Source organism: Charadrius vociferus, unplaced genomic scaffold, assembly GCF_000708025.1.
Source record: "Charadrius vociferus isolate BGI_N301 unplaced genomic scaffold, ASM70802v2 scaffold498, whole genome shotgun sequence".
Lineage (NCBI taxonomy): Eukaryota > Metazoa > Chordata > Aves > Charadriiformes > Charadriidae > Charadrius > Charadrius vociferus.
The window spans coordinates 2,550,202-2,570,641 of NW_009649588.1; the positions used below are offsets into that span (position 1 = coordinate 2,550,202).

At 37.2% G+C, this 20,440-nt stretch overlaps 2 protein-coding genes across 2 annotated transcripts in view; both read right to left on the bottom strand.

Annotated features, from left to right (window-relative positions):
- Positions 1-580, bottom strand: part of NUDT7 (nudix (nucleoside diphosphate linked moiety X)-type motif 7) — a 3,874-nt gene extending 3,294 nt beyond the window's left edge. Inside the window, exons 1-2 of the mRNA XM_009890401.1 lie at positions 562-580; positions 74-165 (exon numbers count right to left, since the gene is read on the bottom strand). Coding sequence (XP_009888703.1) covers positions 74-165; positions 562-580 — 111 coding nt within the window. The remainder of the gene's footprint in view (positions 1-73; positions 166-561) is intronic.
- A 498-nt stretch (positions 581-1,078) lies between these two features.
- LOC104291202 (hypoxanthine-guanine phosphoribosyltransferase-like) lies at positions 1,079-17,284 on the bottom strand. The gene is made up of 9 exons (XM_009890402.1): positions 17,150-17,284; positions 7,144-7,271; positions 6,273-6,456; positions 5,310-5,372; positions 4,752-4,769; positions 4,460-4,542; positions 3,341-3,387; positions 2,596-2,672; positions 1,079-1,126 (listed from the first exon to the last, which is right to left on the bottom strand). The coding sequence occupies exons 1-9, from the start codon at positions 17,282-17,284 to the stop codon at positions 1,079-1,081; spliced, it is 783 nt and encodes a 260-aa protein (XP_009888704.1).
- Positions 17,285-20,440: the final 3,156 nt, after the last annotated feature.

Genomic DNA, 20,440 nt, shown 5'->3' on the forward strand with positions numbered 1-20,440 from the left:
CTCCAGTACGAGCCGTTCCCGCTGCTGTAGGTAAGGGATCCGTCTGTACAGACTCTAGAGTTCTTCCTCTCACCCGCTTTGAGGGGCGGATGGCGTGACAGGCCACAGCCTGCGGCTCTCGGGGCTCTGGAAAGCGGCACGGCACCCCTGTCAGAGCCTGGCCGCCTGCAGCCCAGGGCTCTTAAAAACTAAAGGACATCGAGAGACCCTAGTTCGGTGCTCTTAATTCACAATCAGAAAAAAAAAAAACCAAACCCACCAAGGAGTCAGAGCTTATTTTAATCATTTAATACAGGTTGGGAACAGTGAGGTGTCAGAGACTGCCTCCAGCTTGGTACAGTTTCTGGGTGGGAAAATGCCAGTTCTCATTAGGGACAGAAGTAATTTCCTGCTAGAATGGTTTATCACCTAGTCTTAACAGCTAGTAATCAGTGTTAACCTGCAGTTCAAGTAACACCACAATGGTATAATCAACCCTGGATCTCTCAAAAAATAAAGACAACACCCCAAGTTACATGAAATGTGTAAGAACTAATCTTAGTGTAGTTACATTAATGTTACCCGATGTTAATGTTTTCATTGCGTTAAGCTAAAAGAACCAAATTCATTTTCCATGTGGTATGCACTTTGTACAGTTGACTTAATCTCAAGTCCTTAAATGCTTATTCAGGCTATTTGCTACAGAAAGTACACGTGTATATATTTACACACAGGCACACATGTAAAAACAAGTGCAGTTTATGTACAGTATGTATAATGTGTTACTTCATATAGTAAGTTAAAACCAAACTAATTACATACACATGTACAGGTCCTGGCTGTGTCCCTGCTGATTCCAGCAGAATAAAATACTCATTTTATGGCCAGTGTTCTCTTCAGGTTTCAATGAAGTTTGAAGAGAACTAATTCACCTTTAAGCTGTTTTAAATAATCATTAAAGGAAAAAATATGTAGAATACTATCTTCGGAAAATGTTGTAGTTCTTCAGTGAAAAGAGCACAATTAGTAGATTACTACTTATTATTCATCCACACAGCTGCACATGCCACTGAACTATTGTTCCAGAAGACTGATGTGATCAGATCCTGTATTTCTCTTTGGCTTTCTCTTTCAGAATGCAGATGTGCTAAAAAAAAAAAAAAAAAAAAAAAAAAAGTAGTACAACATTAGTAACTTTAGTCAATCTTTACCTTCAGAGAAAATCCAAGAATGATTTTCAGTCGTATTCCTGGCATTGTAACAAAAATACACCAGAAGAGTAGTCTTTGCAAATTTGGTTGCAAGTTTACTACTTGAGATGTTTAGATTGCTTCTAAGCTCATCTGTAATTTATAGATTTGTATGTTCTGAAGAGGTCAGGTTTGTTCATCCTGTATCCTTCTTCATATTGCTTTGCAATAGCATAGATCCTGTATGTACTCCCACCTGGAGTACTGCATCCAGCTCTGGAGTCCCCAACATAAGAAGGACATGGACCTTTTGGAGCATATCCAGAGGAGAGCCACAAGGATGATCCGAGGGCTGGAGAACCTCTCCTGTGAGGAGAGGCTGAGAGAGTTGGGGCTGTTCAGCCTGGAGAAGAGAAGGCTCCGGGGAGATCTTATTGTGGCCTTCCAGTACCTAAAGGGGGCCTACAGGAGAGCTGGAGAAGGACTTTTTACTAGGGCATTTAGTGATAGGACGAGGGGGAGTGGCTTTAAACTGGAAGAGGGCAGGTTTAAATTAAACATTAGGAAGAAGTTTTTTACTTTGAGGGTTGTAAGGCACTGGAACAGGTTGCCCAGAGAGGTTGTTGAGGCCCCATCCCTGGAGGTGTTCAAGGCCAGGCTGGATGTAGCCTTGGGCAACCTGGTCTAGTGGGGGGTGTCCCTGCCCATGGCAGGGGGGTTGGAACTCGATGATCTTCAAGGTCCTTTCCGACCTAAACCATTCTATGATTCTATGTGTCTTTAACAGAACTGGTTTGTCTTGTTAAAAAGACTTTCAAATGAAAAACTTTTCCACTTACCCAGATTTAAGTACTTTTTAAACTAAGGAGGGGAAAAAAGATCAGCTCTTTCTATCAGTTATGCTCTTTCCAAGTCTACTACTCAGTGCAGCCTAAGGAGACTGTAATGGAACAAAGGAAAAAAATATCTTGATGGACATGTTATACAGTGTAGGAAAAATGTTCACACACAGGCCACACACAGCCATCTTAAAGACTTGGCTAGAAAAGACCAACATAGGATTTCACTAGGACAGACAAACATCAAATTAAAGCCAAATTACCAGTTGCTTTCTTTTCAGATGGGGCCAGCATATTTTATGCTGCCAGCCATCCTGGAGGATTCAGAATATCGTACAGCACATCTGGGCCACAAGACTTGTGGAGTAGAGTCATGAAAAGGTAAAGCGTAAACAAGTTCTTATGCATTTACATGGAATTATCAGCTTGCGTGTTAACAGTGGTTTTGCCCTTTTAATGGAAGTTTCTAGTCAGATTTGAAGTGTTGTTAATTGTTGAGAAGCTCCTAGTATAATCTAACGTTCTTTCTGGTTACCTGTGGTAACAGTCATATAGGTAACAATTGAGGTACACGTGTATGTACTTACATTTAGATCTCTAAAGTACTCATTATAATCCAGAGCATATCCAACCACAAATTTATCTGGAATTTCAAAGCCTATATCTGTAACAAAACACAATTTTTTTGTTCTTGGGTGGTAGCTTCTAAGTACACAGTTTGTATTCAACACTTTCTTCAACTATTTAAGAGCCATACCTAACAAATATATCATCTTGCTTTCAAGGAACTTAGCATGCTTCTTTAAGAATCAGAGCTGTCAACTGATGACAGAGATTAGAATCTATACCATCCCCATCAGCTAGTAATACAATTAAAATGTTAAGAGAATGTGTTTTAAGAGCAAAATAATTATTTAAAAGCTATTTATGAGGTAGTTGCGGGAGAGGGAGACAAGGAACAAGATTTTACTTGTGTGAAAGTAGATGCACTGCAACTTAGTAGGGATTTTCAGTTTGAAAATGAGGCAAGTTTAATGCAGAGTCAAAAAAATGCCTTTTAGGGTCAAAGGCAAACAATACAATTTTAAGGTCTGATTCTATTATCTGGTAACAAATAGCCAAACTTGCATTCAGACCAACCGGGGGAAAAAAACAAAAGGTGGTCGTGAGGTTTCAGCATGGGGTAGCTGGTTGTCAGTTTACAAGTTTTTATGTATTTTCTCCCCATTTCTCTTGGCCTTCCTGAAACATATGAGCCAGTTTTCAAACTCACTGCATGAAGTGAAATTATGAGATCGTATTTTGGACAACCAGAAAAAATGCAATACTTACAGTCTGGTCTGTAACCTGGACTTCGATGTGTCCTTTTAACGAGCAGGCTGTAAGGCAGAGCAGAAAAGGTTATGTTTTTAAAACTATGTCTTGCTCTAAGTTGTATTCTTCACTTCTCCCACCCCTGCCCATGAACTTCTACAATCATGCAGTTAAATTAAAACAATGAGATTATTGTAACAGAAAGAAGCAGTGTTCAGCCTTATAATTGAGGAATAAGTGAAGGCTCTGATCTAGGTTCATTCTGAAGGCCCAAATGACTCTGTTGTTTTACATTTAGTTCTCTTCAATTCTGTATCCCAAATCATTATCTTTTCATGTAGCGACGTATCAGCATACTAAAACAGCATGTACAGGCAAGCAACTTAAAGTGGCATGTAAAGATTTTGGCAGGGAGCGAGGGAGAAAAGGACAAGCTGTGCAACATCACTATGATTTCTTCCACAAAATCATATCCATTCTTGCTTTTCCTGTGCACTTCTGAAGAAACTGAGAACCTCCTGAACAGTCACTAGGAGGAGCATAACTGGTACATAAGCCAAGAAGTGTTTTTTCAAAGCATCACAATTACTTGACAAAGACAGGGATATTCTAAAAAAATTCCTTTTAGAGGTCATCTAAAAGCAGATCTCGAAGTCATCTTGCAAGTGCTGACAAACTCTTAGATTCTGAAAATCTGTATGACCTGAAAACCTGTATTACTGAGAATATTAAGAAAAATTAGTGTTGTTGAAAAACGAGTGTTGTCGTTGTAGTATTGAGACAACTGAGAAGGTGTTAGGAAACCTATGGAAAGAGCTAAATTTCCTTTAAACATAAGGAGGTAAAAAACAGGGAATCCATCAGACTTTATGGACTACGCAGAAAGAGCCAGGAAACATTTTTTATTCATTTTAACAATGAAGATGGTGGGGCATATGTAAATTTTCCAATTTAATTAATACTTAGTTTTTTACCAGCTGGATAAGGGTTGCTTCCTGCTTTTTCTTCCTCTTCCCCCAAACTTCAAACCACACAAAACCCAAACAAACACCCACCAGCATACACTGACTTTTCACCTAAATTATTTTGCTGTATCTTCTTGTTACAATACATTAGTAAGTGGCCATATCACTGTACCTCACAACTTTTACCATCTTTGGTTTGTTGTCTTTTAGTTTTGAAAGTAGCGCTTTCATTGTTCTACCAGTCTCAATAATGTCCTGAAAGAGATGAAAAAAAATTATCCTCTGAGTCTGAAAGAAAAAACAGTTTGTCAGTAGATTAATTTAAAGCATAAAACCCAGTCAGCATCCCTGACAACACAGTAACATAATTAATTGTTGTTTTATATGCAATAGGTATTAACTTGCAAAACAGGGAGGAAAAAGTCCATGTCATTCCCCATCCCCACACTCCAGCCTTTACTTACCTCTACTACTAACACATTCTGGAAAAGATCATGTAGGGAGAGAAAGAAAAGAAAATATTTACATGGCCACATTCAGTGAATTATACACTGGAAAAGTTCTCACTACAAATTTCAGTTACAAGTAATTTGCAATTGATTTTCAAAGGAGCTTGTCACTTTACTTAAATTATTTTAGTGCTTTCTGAAGAGTCTTTCTCTAAGTATTTATGGAAGCATAAAATATTGTGAGAAAGCCACCTGTGTCACATTTTATATATTATTCTATGTATAGCGATAGCATTCTAGAACCATACCGCATGAGTCAGTTTAAGATGGTTCATTTCTGGGGGTTGAGGAATAAAAGTGTAGAGTAGAATCTTTAGAAGCATTCAGTATTGATCATATTAAGTTTCCATTGAGATCAGTGGGAATTACTTGCTGTTTCAAAGCATGGCATTTTAAACCAGTGTTAAGTGGCTGTAAATACATAGTATCAAAATCTTAATAAAGATGGACTTCCTGGAAGATACAGGTAAGAACTGTTCATTCCCCTTAAAAGCTGAAAATGCTAATTCATACCTTCCCATTTAGTGTAGACAGTTCTTCACCAACAATACTGATTTTTTCTGTAGGCGAACCATTCTAGAAGGAGAAAGGAGAGAGGGAAGTCACATAAAACATGCTCAAAAAGCATTATCTTGTATGTATATGAGTAGTGTGCTGCTCTTGCTTTTCCTCTATCAACTTGCAACTTTACACAGCACTCTTTCAGTAAAACAGCTTTTAAGTAGCTGAGAGCAAGAGGAGAAAGTGAAGTATCAGTGCAGACAGATGTTTGCATGGAACAAGAGTACATCCGTATTCATGGAATAGACACCATTGCTTTCAGCTATTTTTGTTACCACAGATTTAGTTCAGAAGTCCATGAAAAAAGTTATAGGATATTATAAACTGTTGTATTTAGCATGGATTAAATGCTGATCAGTGCACAGAGCTCTAGCCTTCAAAGAGGGGAGAAAATAAACCAGAAAAAAAATAGCGTAAGTCATTGCTTTACATTTTTCGGCTCAGGTCAACTATGGTTGGTTCAGGCAAAAGATACCTGTTCCCCAACACACAGATTATGAAAACAAGTCTCCAATATTATCTGTAGGAATGAAAAATAATCCAGAGAGAGACAATAAGCAAGTCTCTGATGCTAAGCTCTTCTCCATGTCCCCTCCCGCCAAAGGGTGCCATGGTAAAGAGAGTAGAACCTGTATGAAAGCTTTGGGCTTGAGAGGAGGATGTTGGAGACCTGACCCTGGCTTTATCATGTTAAGTGTTCTGCTGTGTGTTCATTCTAGTGAATATACAATATCCATGCAATCTTTAGGGCAGATCAATAAATCAGTTGCTTTTCAGTATGTAATAAATTGAGTTGCGCTGAACAGGATATATGCATAAACTCAATTTTTGAGGGGGTTCTCATGTAGACTACCAGTATTCAGAATGTCAATCTATGGGGAGAGTCAATTTTGCAAAGAAAACAAAATTGCTTACACAGTAGCTTTTTATTCTAACAAAATCCACAGTAATAGGCACAGATTTGTCATCATTTTGATTTAGTGCTTTTATATGGTCCAGCAAATCAGCAAAGAATTTATAGCCTCCTTTAAGGACACAGAGTGCAACAATGTGATGGCTTCCCATATCTTCCATGATATCTCTAGCCAAACGTTCTGTCCTGGAAGGAAATAAAAACAAATCTTGTGTAAGTATTTTGTATATCATATTTGTTTGTCCATATATTAAGCAATGTCCAAGTTAATCTGATCTTGCTGTTAGGTTTTTATAACCAGCAAATTGTGACCACAGTAAGACATAGCAAAGTTAGTTACATATTTGCAGTTCACAAGATGATGCTTACTCCTCTTGACAGAGTCATAGAATGGTTTGGGTTGAAAGGGACCTTAAAGATCATCTAGTTCCAACCCTCCTACCATGGGCAGGGACACCTCCCACTAGACCAGGTTGCTCAAAGCCCCATCCAGCCTGGCCTTGAACACCTCCAGGGATGAGGCATCCTCAGCTTCCCTGGGCAACCAGTTCCACTATCTCACCACCCTCACAATAAAGAATTTCTTCCTCATATCTAATCTAAATCTACCATCTTTCAGTTTAAAACATACTTTTCATTGCATCCATATCTCTAAACAGTGCAGGATAGGAAAGCTTGAGATATTTGAGATAACGTGGAAACTTAACTGGAGTTGTAGAGGAATCATCTCCATAAAACTCCAGAACACAAGTGTTGTGGCTGCAGGGTTACCATGTTCCTCATGGGCTATGCAGGGTAGGGCCTCAGTCTTCATTTGGAGGGAAATGGATCATTGGCATCACTATCACTACTCTTTATTGTTTAGTCTCATACCTGTCCAGGATGAGTCCATGAGGAATGAAGACTGTTTCTAAATCTTCTTCATAATGCTTAGGAATGCAAAATAGATTTTTGTTATAGCCACTTTCTTCATCTCTTATCTGCAAGTGAAAGGAAAATAGCTTTAATAGTAAAGACAGAGCCACACAGGAAAAAAACTTCCAGTCTCTGATAATGAAGAAAAAGACTCCTCTGCCCACCCGCACACCCCCAATAATGTGTCAGAATAAAAATATGCCTGAGAGTTTTTGAATTTTCTATCGAACATTTCACAATCTGTCTGATAACTCAGGAGCTACCGTGCTTGTCTGAGATGTAAATGGATAGAGAACTACTTTGCCCCAGTCTTTATAAGAGAAATTCTCAACCATCATCAACTCATAAAGGACACCCAAAACAAGAACACACACACACACCGCCCCTTTTACATTCTCCATTTCCCCTTCTGCAAAGCACAGTAGCTTGCTTGTGTGGTAGACAAGCAAAAATTAAAATTTAAGACAAGTAGATTGGGATTACAGCTTGATCTCTAGTCAGAACGTGACTTTGGGGCACTGTACTAAATTGACCATCATTTTCTATTGTGTAAAAGAGAAAAGTCTGTCTCCAAAGTGTGAATTCACAACTGAACTTTTGACAGAGGTAAGCACATACCAACCATCAGCTGTCTCAGAGGACAAGGGAGGCGACTTAACCCAAAGAAGAAGCTTTGAGGTGGTAGTGGGAAGAGAAGAAGCTGCAGAGGGTGCCCATAGGCAGGAACTAGAGATCTGCTGAGCTGCAGTTCAGCCCTGCTAGCAGATTGCTCCTCAGCACGGTTGGGGAGATGCCATAGCTACTTCCCATAGATCAGGGGCTTAACACTTTTGCCTTCAGTCTTTAGAATTATGGTTCTTTTTACAACACGCTGGCTCCAGGCTGTTGCACCCAGAGGTGTCTGGATGTCTAGAAGTTACTTATTCTCCATTTGGGCTTCTCTTCTGACTAGTCTTTTAGCCCCAAACAGATCTCCATCCTTGGATTCTACCACCCTTCAAGACCATAATGGATGCTTTGGTCTTTGTTCATCTATGAAATGGTGGTACAAAAGCAGGCAAGAAAATATATAATGAGGTAGAAACAATTGTGAATAAGAGGGCTAATATGTAAGTATCAGAAATAAATTCAGAAAAACATCAAATTTGATTTTGTCACATCTAATATTGCCCTGTTATTGTTAAAAAAATGCAGAATGAATTGAAAGAAAAATTCAAAGCTGGCTTAAAGCTTCACTAGTGCAAAATAGGTTATCTACACACCAGTTGCATTCAACAGAATTCAGTACAGTGGCTTGCTAATGGACAGCACAGAGCTATGAACTAGGCAGTAGAAGCATAAAGTATTGCTAACAAAGAAGTTAACACCTGCAACTCTTTAGACAGATGAATTGTTTTTAATTCTCTTTTTTTTTTTTGGCTTAGGAGAAATGAGTGCTTGGGAAAAAAGGAAAAATGGACTGTCAGGAACAAGAGTGGGTTATTACTTGCAAAACTCACAGCAGCCACAAAAATGAGATAACCAGTTATTGCTGTTTATTTTAAATTGGCCACAAGTAGCCTACTTCATTTAAAGATACAACTAGAGAGACAGGTGTTAACAAGAATTTCTAAGAACAGATTATCGTAGTACAAGGCAATGCTTATAGAATCTCACCCTGGCTGAACTAACTGTATTCTGCAAGTACTCAAAATTGATAGACCTTGATGTTCCAAGTTAGACTTACAGAATAGCCTTGCAGTTGAGCATTGTTTAGAGTGTCAGCTGTACTATTTTGCCTGGTTTAGTTACTATATTCTTTGTGGCTGAAGTCGCCAAAGCAAAAGCTTAGGTAAAGGATTGTTTTTAAATTAAGTTTCTTTGTGCTTTATTAATCTTGGAAGAGATACCGGCAGTTAACACTATTATCAGCTATAGATGAGGCTAGGCAGTAGCATCTATGAGCAGGCTTTAATGTAGATCAGAACTGCTTATTGTTGTTTGAGTGTTATATTAGCCTATTTGGCCAGTTTGAAATGGGCTAATTTCTGCCTGTGTGAGTTTGCCAGTGGTGACAGACAGAATGCATATACAGGATATGGGAGTCTGTCAACAAGAAGCAGTGACGATAGGACATCATTAGAAGCATTGGTCAAAGTTGCAAGACTGTTTATTTGAGACTACTGGAACACATAAGCATTGTTTTCATTTGGAATATAGAAAAAGCATCTTTAAGGGTAGTCACTGACACAATAAACAGTTTAAGAAGTGCTGTAGGGTGGGTTGTTTGTTTTGGTGTTGGGTTTTGGGTTTTTTTGTTTGTTTTTGCAAGATCCCCATCTCTCTTACATTCTGCGTAACTACAGCTTAAGTGCAATGACTATGCTACCTGCCACTTGAGCAGTTTTTCTTTTGCCCAGTCATGATAATGATTGCCATATTTAATGGGCTTCAGCCTTACAATTTGCTTTTGGAGTTATAATTTGGGCTTTCATCTGCACAGCAAATTAAACTTCAGCCTTGTTGCCAATTAATTTAGCTTCCTGCTGCATTTGATGAGAGGAATGGAAACTGGATCAGCTCAAGTGAGGGATGAGCTTTGTCCATGTTAATATAACCGTTGAATAAAGCTAATCTTGCAGCATACAGGTGTACATAGTGATTGCTGCTTATAGCTACTCCAACAGTGCAGTTTAGTACCTTTTATTTGGTTCACAACTGTGCTCATTGAGACTATTTTATGCAAACAATGTCTGCTACCTTAATATCTTGTTTGTTGCCATGTGTGAAGCATTTTTTTTAAGGTCTGCTGAAAGGTTCATGAGCAGAACCTTAAGGATTGCTTCAGTTTGAGCACCACATCACCATAGCAACATGCTGCATATACCTTACAGGCTCATAAAAGCATTTGTTGTGGCACATGCTAAATAATACAACAACTTCCCATTATAATAAAGCAATCTACTAAACTATCACACAAAGTCATTAAATTTTTAAATCATAAGCTTATAACTTGAGGAATTAGTTGTTTAATTTAGATTCAGTCTCATCTGTTGTTTATTTACTGATGTAGGTTTCTGAGTTTAAGGTGGAAAAAACAACAAAATGAACTACAGCAATTTTGTACAATAGATTTGTAAATAAGTATTGTTTCATCAGCACAGAATGAAAGAATATTAATATATTAAAGTCAAATAAGTAATGTCATAATTTTGTAAAAAAAAAAAAAAAGTCTGTTAAGATACCTCTGTTGTGAAAGCCAATTTTTCTCCTGAGTAAATATAAGAAATAAGGCCTTTCATTAGCCAGTACTTCTAATGTTCTACTGGTTTTGCTGAAGCTGACCTCTTCCCCCACACCTAAAGTTCCCTTCAATCAAATAACCAAATATGCATTATGCTTTCTTACCTGCAGTCCATGAGCCATAATCTTACTTTGAACTATGCTATCGGAGAATGAGTTGGTATTATTACTGCAGTTTGCCTTGTGCTATTTTCATCTTGCAGTCAGATCATGACCTGCTTCTAAAAGGTCAAAATTGCCATCCTTCCTACAGGAAGCATTATTTCCTTTTACTAATGCACTGACATCACAATCCCAGGTTCTTAATGAGATTAACCAGAAATAAAATAGGCATGAGCCCTGCTGCAACCAATCAGAGAAAAGATATGGGGAACGAGGGAGATGCAAAAAGGAAGCTCATCAATCAAATTATTGGGAAGGACTAGGTAGGTAGGTGGGGTAGTGGGTTTTTTTTAATTGGAAACATAAAACATATTTGGTTGTAGCAGGTGGTAATTCAGTGATATAGGTGTAGAAGGTAATTTTCTGTACCAGTTTCTTACACAATATTTGCGCATCCATTGTTGTGATAAAGTCCACATCTTTTTAAAATTCTTATGCTAACTTGCTGTCAAAAAAATCAGTATTTGAATAAACAAAGCCATATTTTTAAAGATGACTTGAAGTAGAGGTCTGCAGCTGTTGAGACATGGTGAACCCTGTCTGACATTCTTCCTGGTCATTCTTTCATAAAATGAGGGGGTGATAGTTCCAGTAACACGCTTCACATCATTTAAAATCAAATCGTGCTGACATTCACTGTAATCTGATTATTTTAGTGTACCAAACTGCACTATTATCAGGGATTAACATGAAAGTCTTAGATTTATAAAAATTAATCCTACTCACAAAATAAGCTAAAGCCAGCTTGCATACAACGTTACAGAATGTTCTTACCAGATTGGGTACATTTTATTAATTCAACTAGTTTAGTGTTTTCTTGGGGAGAAGGCACATTATTGAAAGAAGATTTTTCTTGTTTCTTTATAGTCTTACAAATGCTCTACAGATCGTGTCTGATAACACTTGGGATAATGCAGAAATGCTCTTCCAAGTGGAGTAATGGGCATATCCACAACCTTCAATGATACATTAAATAGTAGTACTATTTGGGAACTCAATGCCTCGAGGCTCCTTGGCCCCCATTTTATGCAGTTAGCAATACCTTCCTTCTACTAATTCTCCATCATTTTCCCTACCTTACATATGTGAGCTCCCTATCTTGTGAAAAGCCTTGCTTTTCTAATTCCTAGTGTAAAACACTCCTTCCTAGCTGGTAGTAACTTGTGTTCAAAAATCCAGAGTATTTCCTCAACAAAATCCACCATTGAAAGGAAGTGTGAACAAAAAACATACCATTAAACAGTGATGGCTATTGCTTGAGCAGAGATACTCTCCCTTCCTTATTCCAGCTGCCAAAAGGAAGGTGAACAGCGGCCCTGCTGGGGAACTCAAGCAAACATACATTGCTTGTGGAGAAAAGCAGGAGAAAGAAAAGGGGGGAGGACGACTCCCAGTCCAGTTTGTATGTTTCCCCTCTCCTGAGTGTTTCAACCCTGTGTAATTTAGCTGCCCTGAAAGGATGTTGGTGCTCTAGAGAGCCCTGAGAGGATGATGCCATGATAGAATACTAAGTGCTGCAATATTGCTCGTACCAATTGCCCATGTATCACACCTACAGCTTTATATGACTAGTTCTAGGATTTAAATAATTTTTTTTCCTAATTATTTGCAGGAAAAAAAAGATACATAGAGGTTTCACATTTGTTTGTTGAATCTCATGTAGTTTTCCACATTTAAACAGAATTCAGTACAGTTTTGCTAAAATCAACAGTAGGGGTGAGACTACTTATTTTAAACCTCTTTCTAATGAAGGGGCTAATTATTGGCACTATCTCACTTTACAATTCCAGCAATCTTAACTGAGCATAGTTACGAAATTACAATGAAGAAATATTTTTTTTTGTGCATATCTGATATGATCTGTAGCACCCAACTTAGCTCTGCCCTTTTTGTAAATGCTCTGTTCTTCTCTATTTTATGCAATTTTTGCATGCTTAATGTTTGTATAGGGAAACCTTGACTGCAGATCACACATACTAGGCAGCCCTCTCTTTGAACAGGCCACCTTAAAATATTCTCAAGTGTAGTATGTATGGTTTGGTTCTGTCTATTAGAAGACCACTTCTGTTATGTAAATTGCTTTTATAAATCCCTAAGGTGTTTACCTGAGGCAAGTTTGATTCCACATTACTCACATTTTGATAAATTATACGCTGGACCTTGCAAATCTTTGTGTCTCCTTTAGGCACCATGCTGTTTGATCTGATTTGAACTGGGCCCAGTTCTTAAGTCTTGTTTAATTCTATTTCAGAAAAATATCGCAGAAAATCCCTCCCACTGACTTTATTTCTGAGTTTTTGCTGCATTGGGAGTATTGTCTGAGCTACAAATGAGCAGTGACTTTTTGACTAGAGTCCACTTTTAGAAAGAGCAGAAAAATTTCATTCATAAAAGGTGCATGCATATATATGCATGTATTCTATAGTTATATTAATATTAAATTTTCTTAACAAGTACTGATTTCTCTTTAGAGAAACTGACAACAAAAGAGACTGTTGTGACATTTCTTTGTGATGTCGGCATCTGTTCAGCTGGAATGAGATCCCTCTAATTGACTGGGAAAATAGGTGTGTTCTACTAAAATCCCCATAGATGGAAAATGTCAGACAGGCCAGCATGTGGCCTCCAAAATTTTATGAAAGGATTCATGAGAAATAGTGAGGTCAACAGCCCACATGGGAAAAATGTAGATTTTTGAATTCTGGGAGACTTGGAAGAGAAAAGTTTAGTGTTGGGAAAAACATACAATTTCAATTAACTTTAAGCTGATTCAAGAAGCCTCTACTTACTCTCTCTGAAACTCAGAAAACTACTTCCCAGATCATATTTATTTGAATGAATTTAGTATTCTCAGTAAATTCCATAGAACTGCAATAGTAAAGACATACCACTATCACCTGGCAAGTACTTGAAAATCCAATAAATGTGTTAGTGGTCTCAATTAGTAGTGGGCATTATGAAAGTTACGGCTACAATAAATGTTTTTATTGTCACATTCTGAAGAAAGAAAAATTCACAGGTGAAAGCTTCATGCTAAGGCAGCCCTTTGTCAGACAATTGCTGAATAATAGAATATAGAAATAGAAAAATAGAAATGAAAATAGAATTTAGCCAATTGGCATCCTTAGATGATTTCTCCATTGTAAATTATGTGCTCATACTCCCATAGGAAAGAACAAAAAAGTTTAAGTGGGTATGTATTTGTTCCATATAGGAGCCCCAAATACATCTTTTTAAAGTTGAATCTTTTGAGGAAAACAATGCACCAAGCAAGGTGGTTATCAATCTATTGCCCTCCTCTAAATAACAGGATACTGAAAAAGCCACTAAGTGTAGCCCATACAAACAGCCTGGAGATTAGGTAGACCAGCACTGATAGCTTGCTAAAACAGCAGCCAGTCAATACAGAACAACACTGGTCTTGTCTTTGTATCTATTCCCTGAACTAGTGAATCAATAATTAGTTTTTTAGGACATGATTTTGCTGTTTACATACCTAAGTTTGTTAAACAGTTTTACATTGTATTCCAGTTTGAAGTAACTGGTCTTGAGACTGCGGCAATAATTTTAAAGGCACTAATTAAGTCCTGTCAGGCATTTTCTTTTAATTATTATAAATCAGAAAGCAAATACATTATATTGGATGTATTGTACAACTGTTCCGTTAAATTGCCAAAACTTTACAAATAAAGCATCAGAGAAGGTGTCCACTAGATGGAAGCCTCTACCATAGAAGACAATACTTGCCAAAGTGGAAGAAAAACCTACATTTTATGAAGCAGACTTTCTAGACTAAAAAACTCTGTGTTCAATTAGTAAGCATACAGATATCTCACCAAAATGCAAATACAATCAGGTAATTTAAAACAGGCATCTTAAATATTTAGACCAGTTCTAACCTTGTATAATTGTGGATTACAGGAAGACTTCTCTAATTTGCACCACTGAAGACTTGACCCATGAACTCCATGTTCCAAGTGGCTGATAAAGCCTTAAATGAAAACTGAGCGCTTGTATTCAGTGCCTGATATGCTATTAGGAAAACTGATTAATACACTTTGAAATGGCTCAACTTCAGTAATTTGGTGCCCATCCTAAATCTGTTTTTTGTTTGGCTCTTTTAAGTCTTAGATAAGACTAGCTGCTTAATTGGTTTGCTGAAAAACTGGAAAAACCACACTGCACATCCTGTGGTAAACAGTGCACGTTTACAATTAGAAATTAGAAACAATTTCACAATTTTAAGTCTTTATCATATCTACTCCGGTAGATTATGTGGCTCTTTTACATAGAAAATGTCATGACTATGAACCGATATACTTTCCTTGGCTATTTTCTGTCTGGTCAGAATATGAGACTTTTATTATTTTACTGAAACAGAAAACCATTCTAAGTCTCAACCAATATTGGATATTTATAAATGTTGTGCTTGAAAAGGTCTTCTCCTTTTGCAACTCCTCTAACACCCCTAACGTCTAAGAAACACAGATTGATGGCAGAACTTGAAGGAAACACCCCTGTAAAAGGTGACTCATTTAAGTGTGAATAATTCTTGAAAATACACTGACACCAATTCTTAAATAGACTAATGACAAATTCTGCAGGCTCAGATATTCTGATTGCTGACCCGGAGGAAATATATGATATTTATTAACAAAGTCTTCCTGGCCATAACATAAATGGTGGAGTTCCTGTGTGAAGGAAACCTTTATATACCTTTTTCTACATTTGTTTTGTAAATAGGAAAAATGTTTCAGTCTCCTGAACTGTCTATATTAGAAAGTCATTTTGAGAGTGGATCTGGTTAGGAGTGGGGCAATAGAGCAGAGAGACAAGGAATTGGGACTTCTGGATTTTATTCACAGCTCTGACACACAGTTTATTTGCTGTACGACCGTGGCCAATTTATTTTCCTGACTGCTCCTGTTGTACCTCTGACCTTCCTATGTGCCTGCTTTTCCCCCATTGCCTCCTGTAATCAGCTGACCTTAGTTTTCTGAGAATACTCTGCTGTGGGCTATGCAGTTCATTGTTATTTTTTGGGAAGATGCCATTTAAGAAACACTGTTGCTGTCATTAGCTAATGGTCAAATTAATGATTTGGAAAAAAAGATTCTGGTCTATTTACTTGAATGTTAAAATACAGTTGTTACAGTTTAATATGTCAGTGAGCAAACATGAGTTGCTCCATAACTGCCACAGCGTCCAGTGTGTCTGATCAAATTCCCTCCCACCCCCCGACAGCTGGATGAATTGTTTTACCTAGGGAGCAATGGGTGGTCCAGGAAGCACTCTGCTCTGCTCTTGGGGAGCTGGACTCATCCTCACTACAGAGATGTTTAATAAAAATATTTGTTGAACAATGGCTTTATCTGAGTGTGTGATCACAGCTGTTTTATTTTAGCAATGTAACAGCAATAACAATTAAATCCATATTCCTCCTTGGATATTTATTTTCCTGAATTCATTCTTATTGCACTGAAAGAATTCGGTGTGAATTGCTGAGTTAAAATAGAACGGCATGCAGTGGATTTCAGATTACTTGTGTTACCTTTGTATGATTTTTCTATTACTTGAGACCTTAAAACATAGTATAAAAATATATACCACAGAGAGGCCACATTTTAAAATAGTCTAAAATTCTTCCTTCTAGTTTTTTTCTAATCACTATTTTTAATTATTAATAATGTTCTGTTCTGCAAAGCCATGTTTGACTATTAGAAAAGCTAAGTGCCGTCTTCCCATAACAGCATGTAAGAAAAATGTGGACTATGCATTTTGGTAAAATAAAAAGAATACTCTCTTAAAATACCATGCAATTACTGCATTCAAATAAAGATAGCTCATCTCTAAATCTCAGTTTTATAAAACCAGCTATTTCCATGTTGCCAATGCCTTTTGTTGAGATGTTGAATAATGAGGATGACACTTTTCTATGAGCTCGCTTAGAAAGATTTTACTGCTGCTACTTGTGTTTACTTATAGGCGATTCCAGGGATTGGCAGTTTGCAGTGAAAACCACCGCTAGTGTGCATTAGCTGTGCAGGCTTGCACAGAGTCTAAAGAGGAAATTCAGTGTTGGTCAGTACAGTTTCATAAGACAATGGAGGGAACAAAGAGAAAGTTTCTGTTACTGATTGTCAGGTTTTCAATTCTTCCCTCAGATTTCCACCAAACTACTCCTGTTAAGTCCTGTTGAATCTGGTGGCATAGATGACTCTTTGGAATCTGTTTATGTAGTTGAGCATCTGAATTCCATAGGGGACTTGCACCATTGTAAAGTCAGTAACTCCTACTAAAGAATCATAGAAAAGCCCAGGTTGGAAGGGGTCTTGAAAGATCATCTGGTCCAAACTTTTGTGGGAAAGGGAGCCTAGATGAGGTTATCTAGCACCCCATCCAATAGCAGCTTGAAAACCTCCAATGATGGGAACTCTGTCACATTCCTGGAGAGGTTCTTCCAGTGAATGATTGTTCTCAATGTAAAAAATTTCTTTCTTATATCAAGATGAAACCTCACCTGGTGCAACTTGTATCCATTGCCCCTTGTCTTCTCCATGTGGCACCTTATGAGGATGGAGCCTCCATCCTCTTTGTAGCCGCCCTTTAAGGTCTGGAATTCTGTGATGAGGTCCTCCCTGACCCTTCTCGTCATCAGGGAGAAAAGACCTTAACTCTTGAGGTCTATCCCCATAGGGCAAGTTCTCCAGCCCTTTGATCATCTTTGTGGCCCTCTTTTGGATGCTCTCCAGTATGTTGTGATATACCTTTTTCATATTGCTGAAAACTTTGTCTTTTTCCACTTCCAGCACTTGGGTTTCATGCCTTCACTCTCCTTGCAAGTTTCCTCTTACTCTCGTAATGAGAGAAGAACTTCCCTTGTCCTAATATCCTGTCACCTTATTCAGTGAACTCATTTCCACCTGGTTTTTGCATTTCACAAGTAGTATTACAGCTTTTCCATTGTAAAAGCGTAATCTCATTCTCTTCATCAGCTACCTTCTTTCTATTCTCCCATCACATATTACCTCGAATTTCTTTCCATTCACTGAGTTATTTTCATGGGAAATGTTAGGGCTCTCATTTCTTAATTCTGCACTCATGTCAACTTTTGACCTGGTTAATGCCTTCCTCCTTGAACACTTGTCCTTGTTTTGCTTTTGATTTCATTATCTCCTTCCACTCAACAATTTCCAACCCCTTCTAACATATTTTATTTTCTCTCACATTTTCTTTTATGAGGGAAAGCTATAACACGAAAATAAGCAACATCTACTTTCAACATAATTCACTTTTATCCCCATCTGATATAATAAAAAGTCCTTCCTTAATTGAAATGAATGAATTATGCCCTCAATACACATCACGCTGTTTATATAATTTGATATATTACTTTTTTTTTTTTAATTTGGTGCTGTGTTGGATGGTGTGAATTATTGTATTGTTGTAATTATTGTATTCAGTTATTTTTACTAGTCCTCTGCAGCAAAAGCCTCCAGAGATTCAGAGTAGTTCACCACATTTCTGTCCTGTGCATATACTGTAATTCTGGTAATTGCTTTTTCTTCAATTTTATACAACCTATATCCTAGACTGGCAGAATTTATGTATATATAACAAATGTATTTTGCCAGCCTAAAAACTAAAAATGGCTGGTTCATGGCACTTGACATCTGTTACTGAAACAAGATAGGAAGTTGGAAAGATGTTATGCTGGAGGCTTCTTATGTTTAGTTTTGGATTGTTCTCAAGTAAATCCTTTAGTATTAATAAAACAATTTAGATTTTTCATGAAGCCTCCTTAGGCAAATTTTTTTAAAAGCAGTAATTCTGAAAAAGGATAAGTTGTCAGCATTGATATTTCTGAAACTGATTTATTTGCCCTTTCAAAAATCTTTTGCTAGTTTTTAGAAAGGGTGCAAGAAAACAATCATTATTGTAACAAGTGTCTTCAGCTCTGCTTTCCTTTTGAAGTCATCATTCTAAGCTAGTGTAATGACAAGTCTTGTTTATGTAAAATATATGAAGTGTTACAGGTTAAATCTCCTTTCATACGTGAATGTCATATGTGAAATATTGATTTTTTTTTTCTATGCAAGCCCATACATTTTACATAAGACCAAATCTGGAATATTTCCTAGAAACCATCTCATTGAAATCAGACTTTTAAGAGATTTAAGCAAATTAGATATACAACTCTCAGCATTTTTGACACCTTCCACGGACAGCCAACTTCTGTTCCCAATTCCTTATGCCTCAGGTTTTCAGGCCTAGGTGTTTGAATTACTTGTATGTCTACCTTTACTCTGACCAGAAGTTGGAAAATTAGTATGTAGTTTTGTGACTACACAGAAATTAGTAGGATATATAAAAGATTTTTAATGAAGCACATTATTTCATGGTTCCCTTATGCTATTATAATGGCTTTGATCTGTGAGAAAAGTAGTAAAACCAGAACCTGAATTGTTGAAAATGAATGCAGTTCTACTGTATTTAATTTACATCTACTTTAAGATGTGTATTCACTGATAGTTAAACCTATGCCATTGTCTGTTTAGAAAGTGCAATTAATGTTATCTAAATTTTAACCCTCAAATAGTACTTATATTTAAAATGTAATTGTTTTCTTGTGCTTGTTTATATCAAATTGCTTTGTTTGAAAGATATTGATAAAATCCATTTTTTTCATTTGTACACAGTCTTCTTTAATTTAAAACTCTTTATCCAGTTTTGACATATTGCTGGACTGGCACTATTCTTAGATGCCCCAAACTTGGTGAAAATTATTTCCTATTCATTTTCATAATGACAGTGAGTGTGTCATTCAATAAGAACAAATTAGGTTTGTTTTCAACACTCCTAGAAGCACCTTGGTTCAGAGCAGAAAGCTTGATGTCACCAAAAGATCTTCCAAGCCTATTAATAAGGAAGAGTCATATGAGTTTTTATGCACAGTGGACATAGCAACTGGTTTTTGTTCTGTTTAGCCATTCACAAGAGTATGTCATAGTGAAGCTAAAAACCATGGTTGAATATTAATGAAGGCAAACAGCATACATTCTTCAATCCTTAACTAGTCTTTTCCACTTTTCATTTGAGTGTATGCCAAAACTGACATAAAACTAATAACCTCATGTAACATTGTGTGATGCCCTCATGTGACTAGGCAACTTACTTTTCCTTTTGCTTTGTTTCTGTTAACGTGCATTTCAGAAAGTGCCATCCAGCACTGACTGAAAAAAAAGATGACTCTGTAGAAGATGTGATGGAGTGGTAATCAAGAGAAACCCAAATGTAAGACTGTGGGCTCACATGCTGGCTGAAGATCACTCAGTCTAGCCACAAATCTAAAAATGCACCGCTGTATGGTAAAGCTGGAAAATCTCTAACATCTTGGCTTTTACTAACAGAAAAGAAGAAAGTTAAACTCATGGAAGACAGCTTGTGATAATTTTGGTCATTTCCGGACATGTTAAATTTTTATTAGAGCAATTATTCTTTTAAGTATCTTCTTAAACAGCTTCCGTTTTAAAACATCATCAACTATGACTGGCTTTTCAAAAATTCATTTTAATCAGTAGGGGTCCAATTTGGGAAAGCACAAAAGGCTGCATTAAGGACTATCCCTATTGAAGGCAATAGCTAAAACCATTCTTAACTTCAGGCATGTACTAAGGCTTCAGTCTGGCTTCAGTCATGGAGCTAAAGAAGTTAAAATGATTCATGCATAGAATAAACTGGAACTGAAAAAATCTCATATGCAGCTTTGCAGCTTCTCATCTTCTAAGAGAATGTCTGTCACAGCTGCATT

Bases quoted from the DNA above. Each gene is read 5' to 3' on its own strand.
- LOC104291202 (XM_009890402.1), bottom strand. From the start codon at position 17,284: ATGACGAGAAGGGTCAGGGAGGACCTCATCACAGAATTCCAGACCTTA. The intron at 3,388-4,459 runs GTACAGTGATAT...TCTGCCTTACAG, and splicing joins AAGATGGTAAAAGTTGTGAG to CCTGCTCGTTAAAAGGACAC. The intron at 1,127-2,595 runs GTAAGTACATAC...TTTTTTTTTTAG, and splicing joins AGTACTTTAGAGATCTAAAT to CACATCTGCATTCTGAAAGA.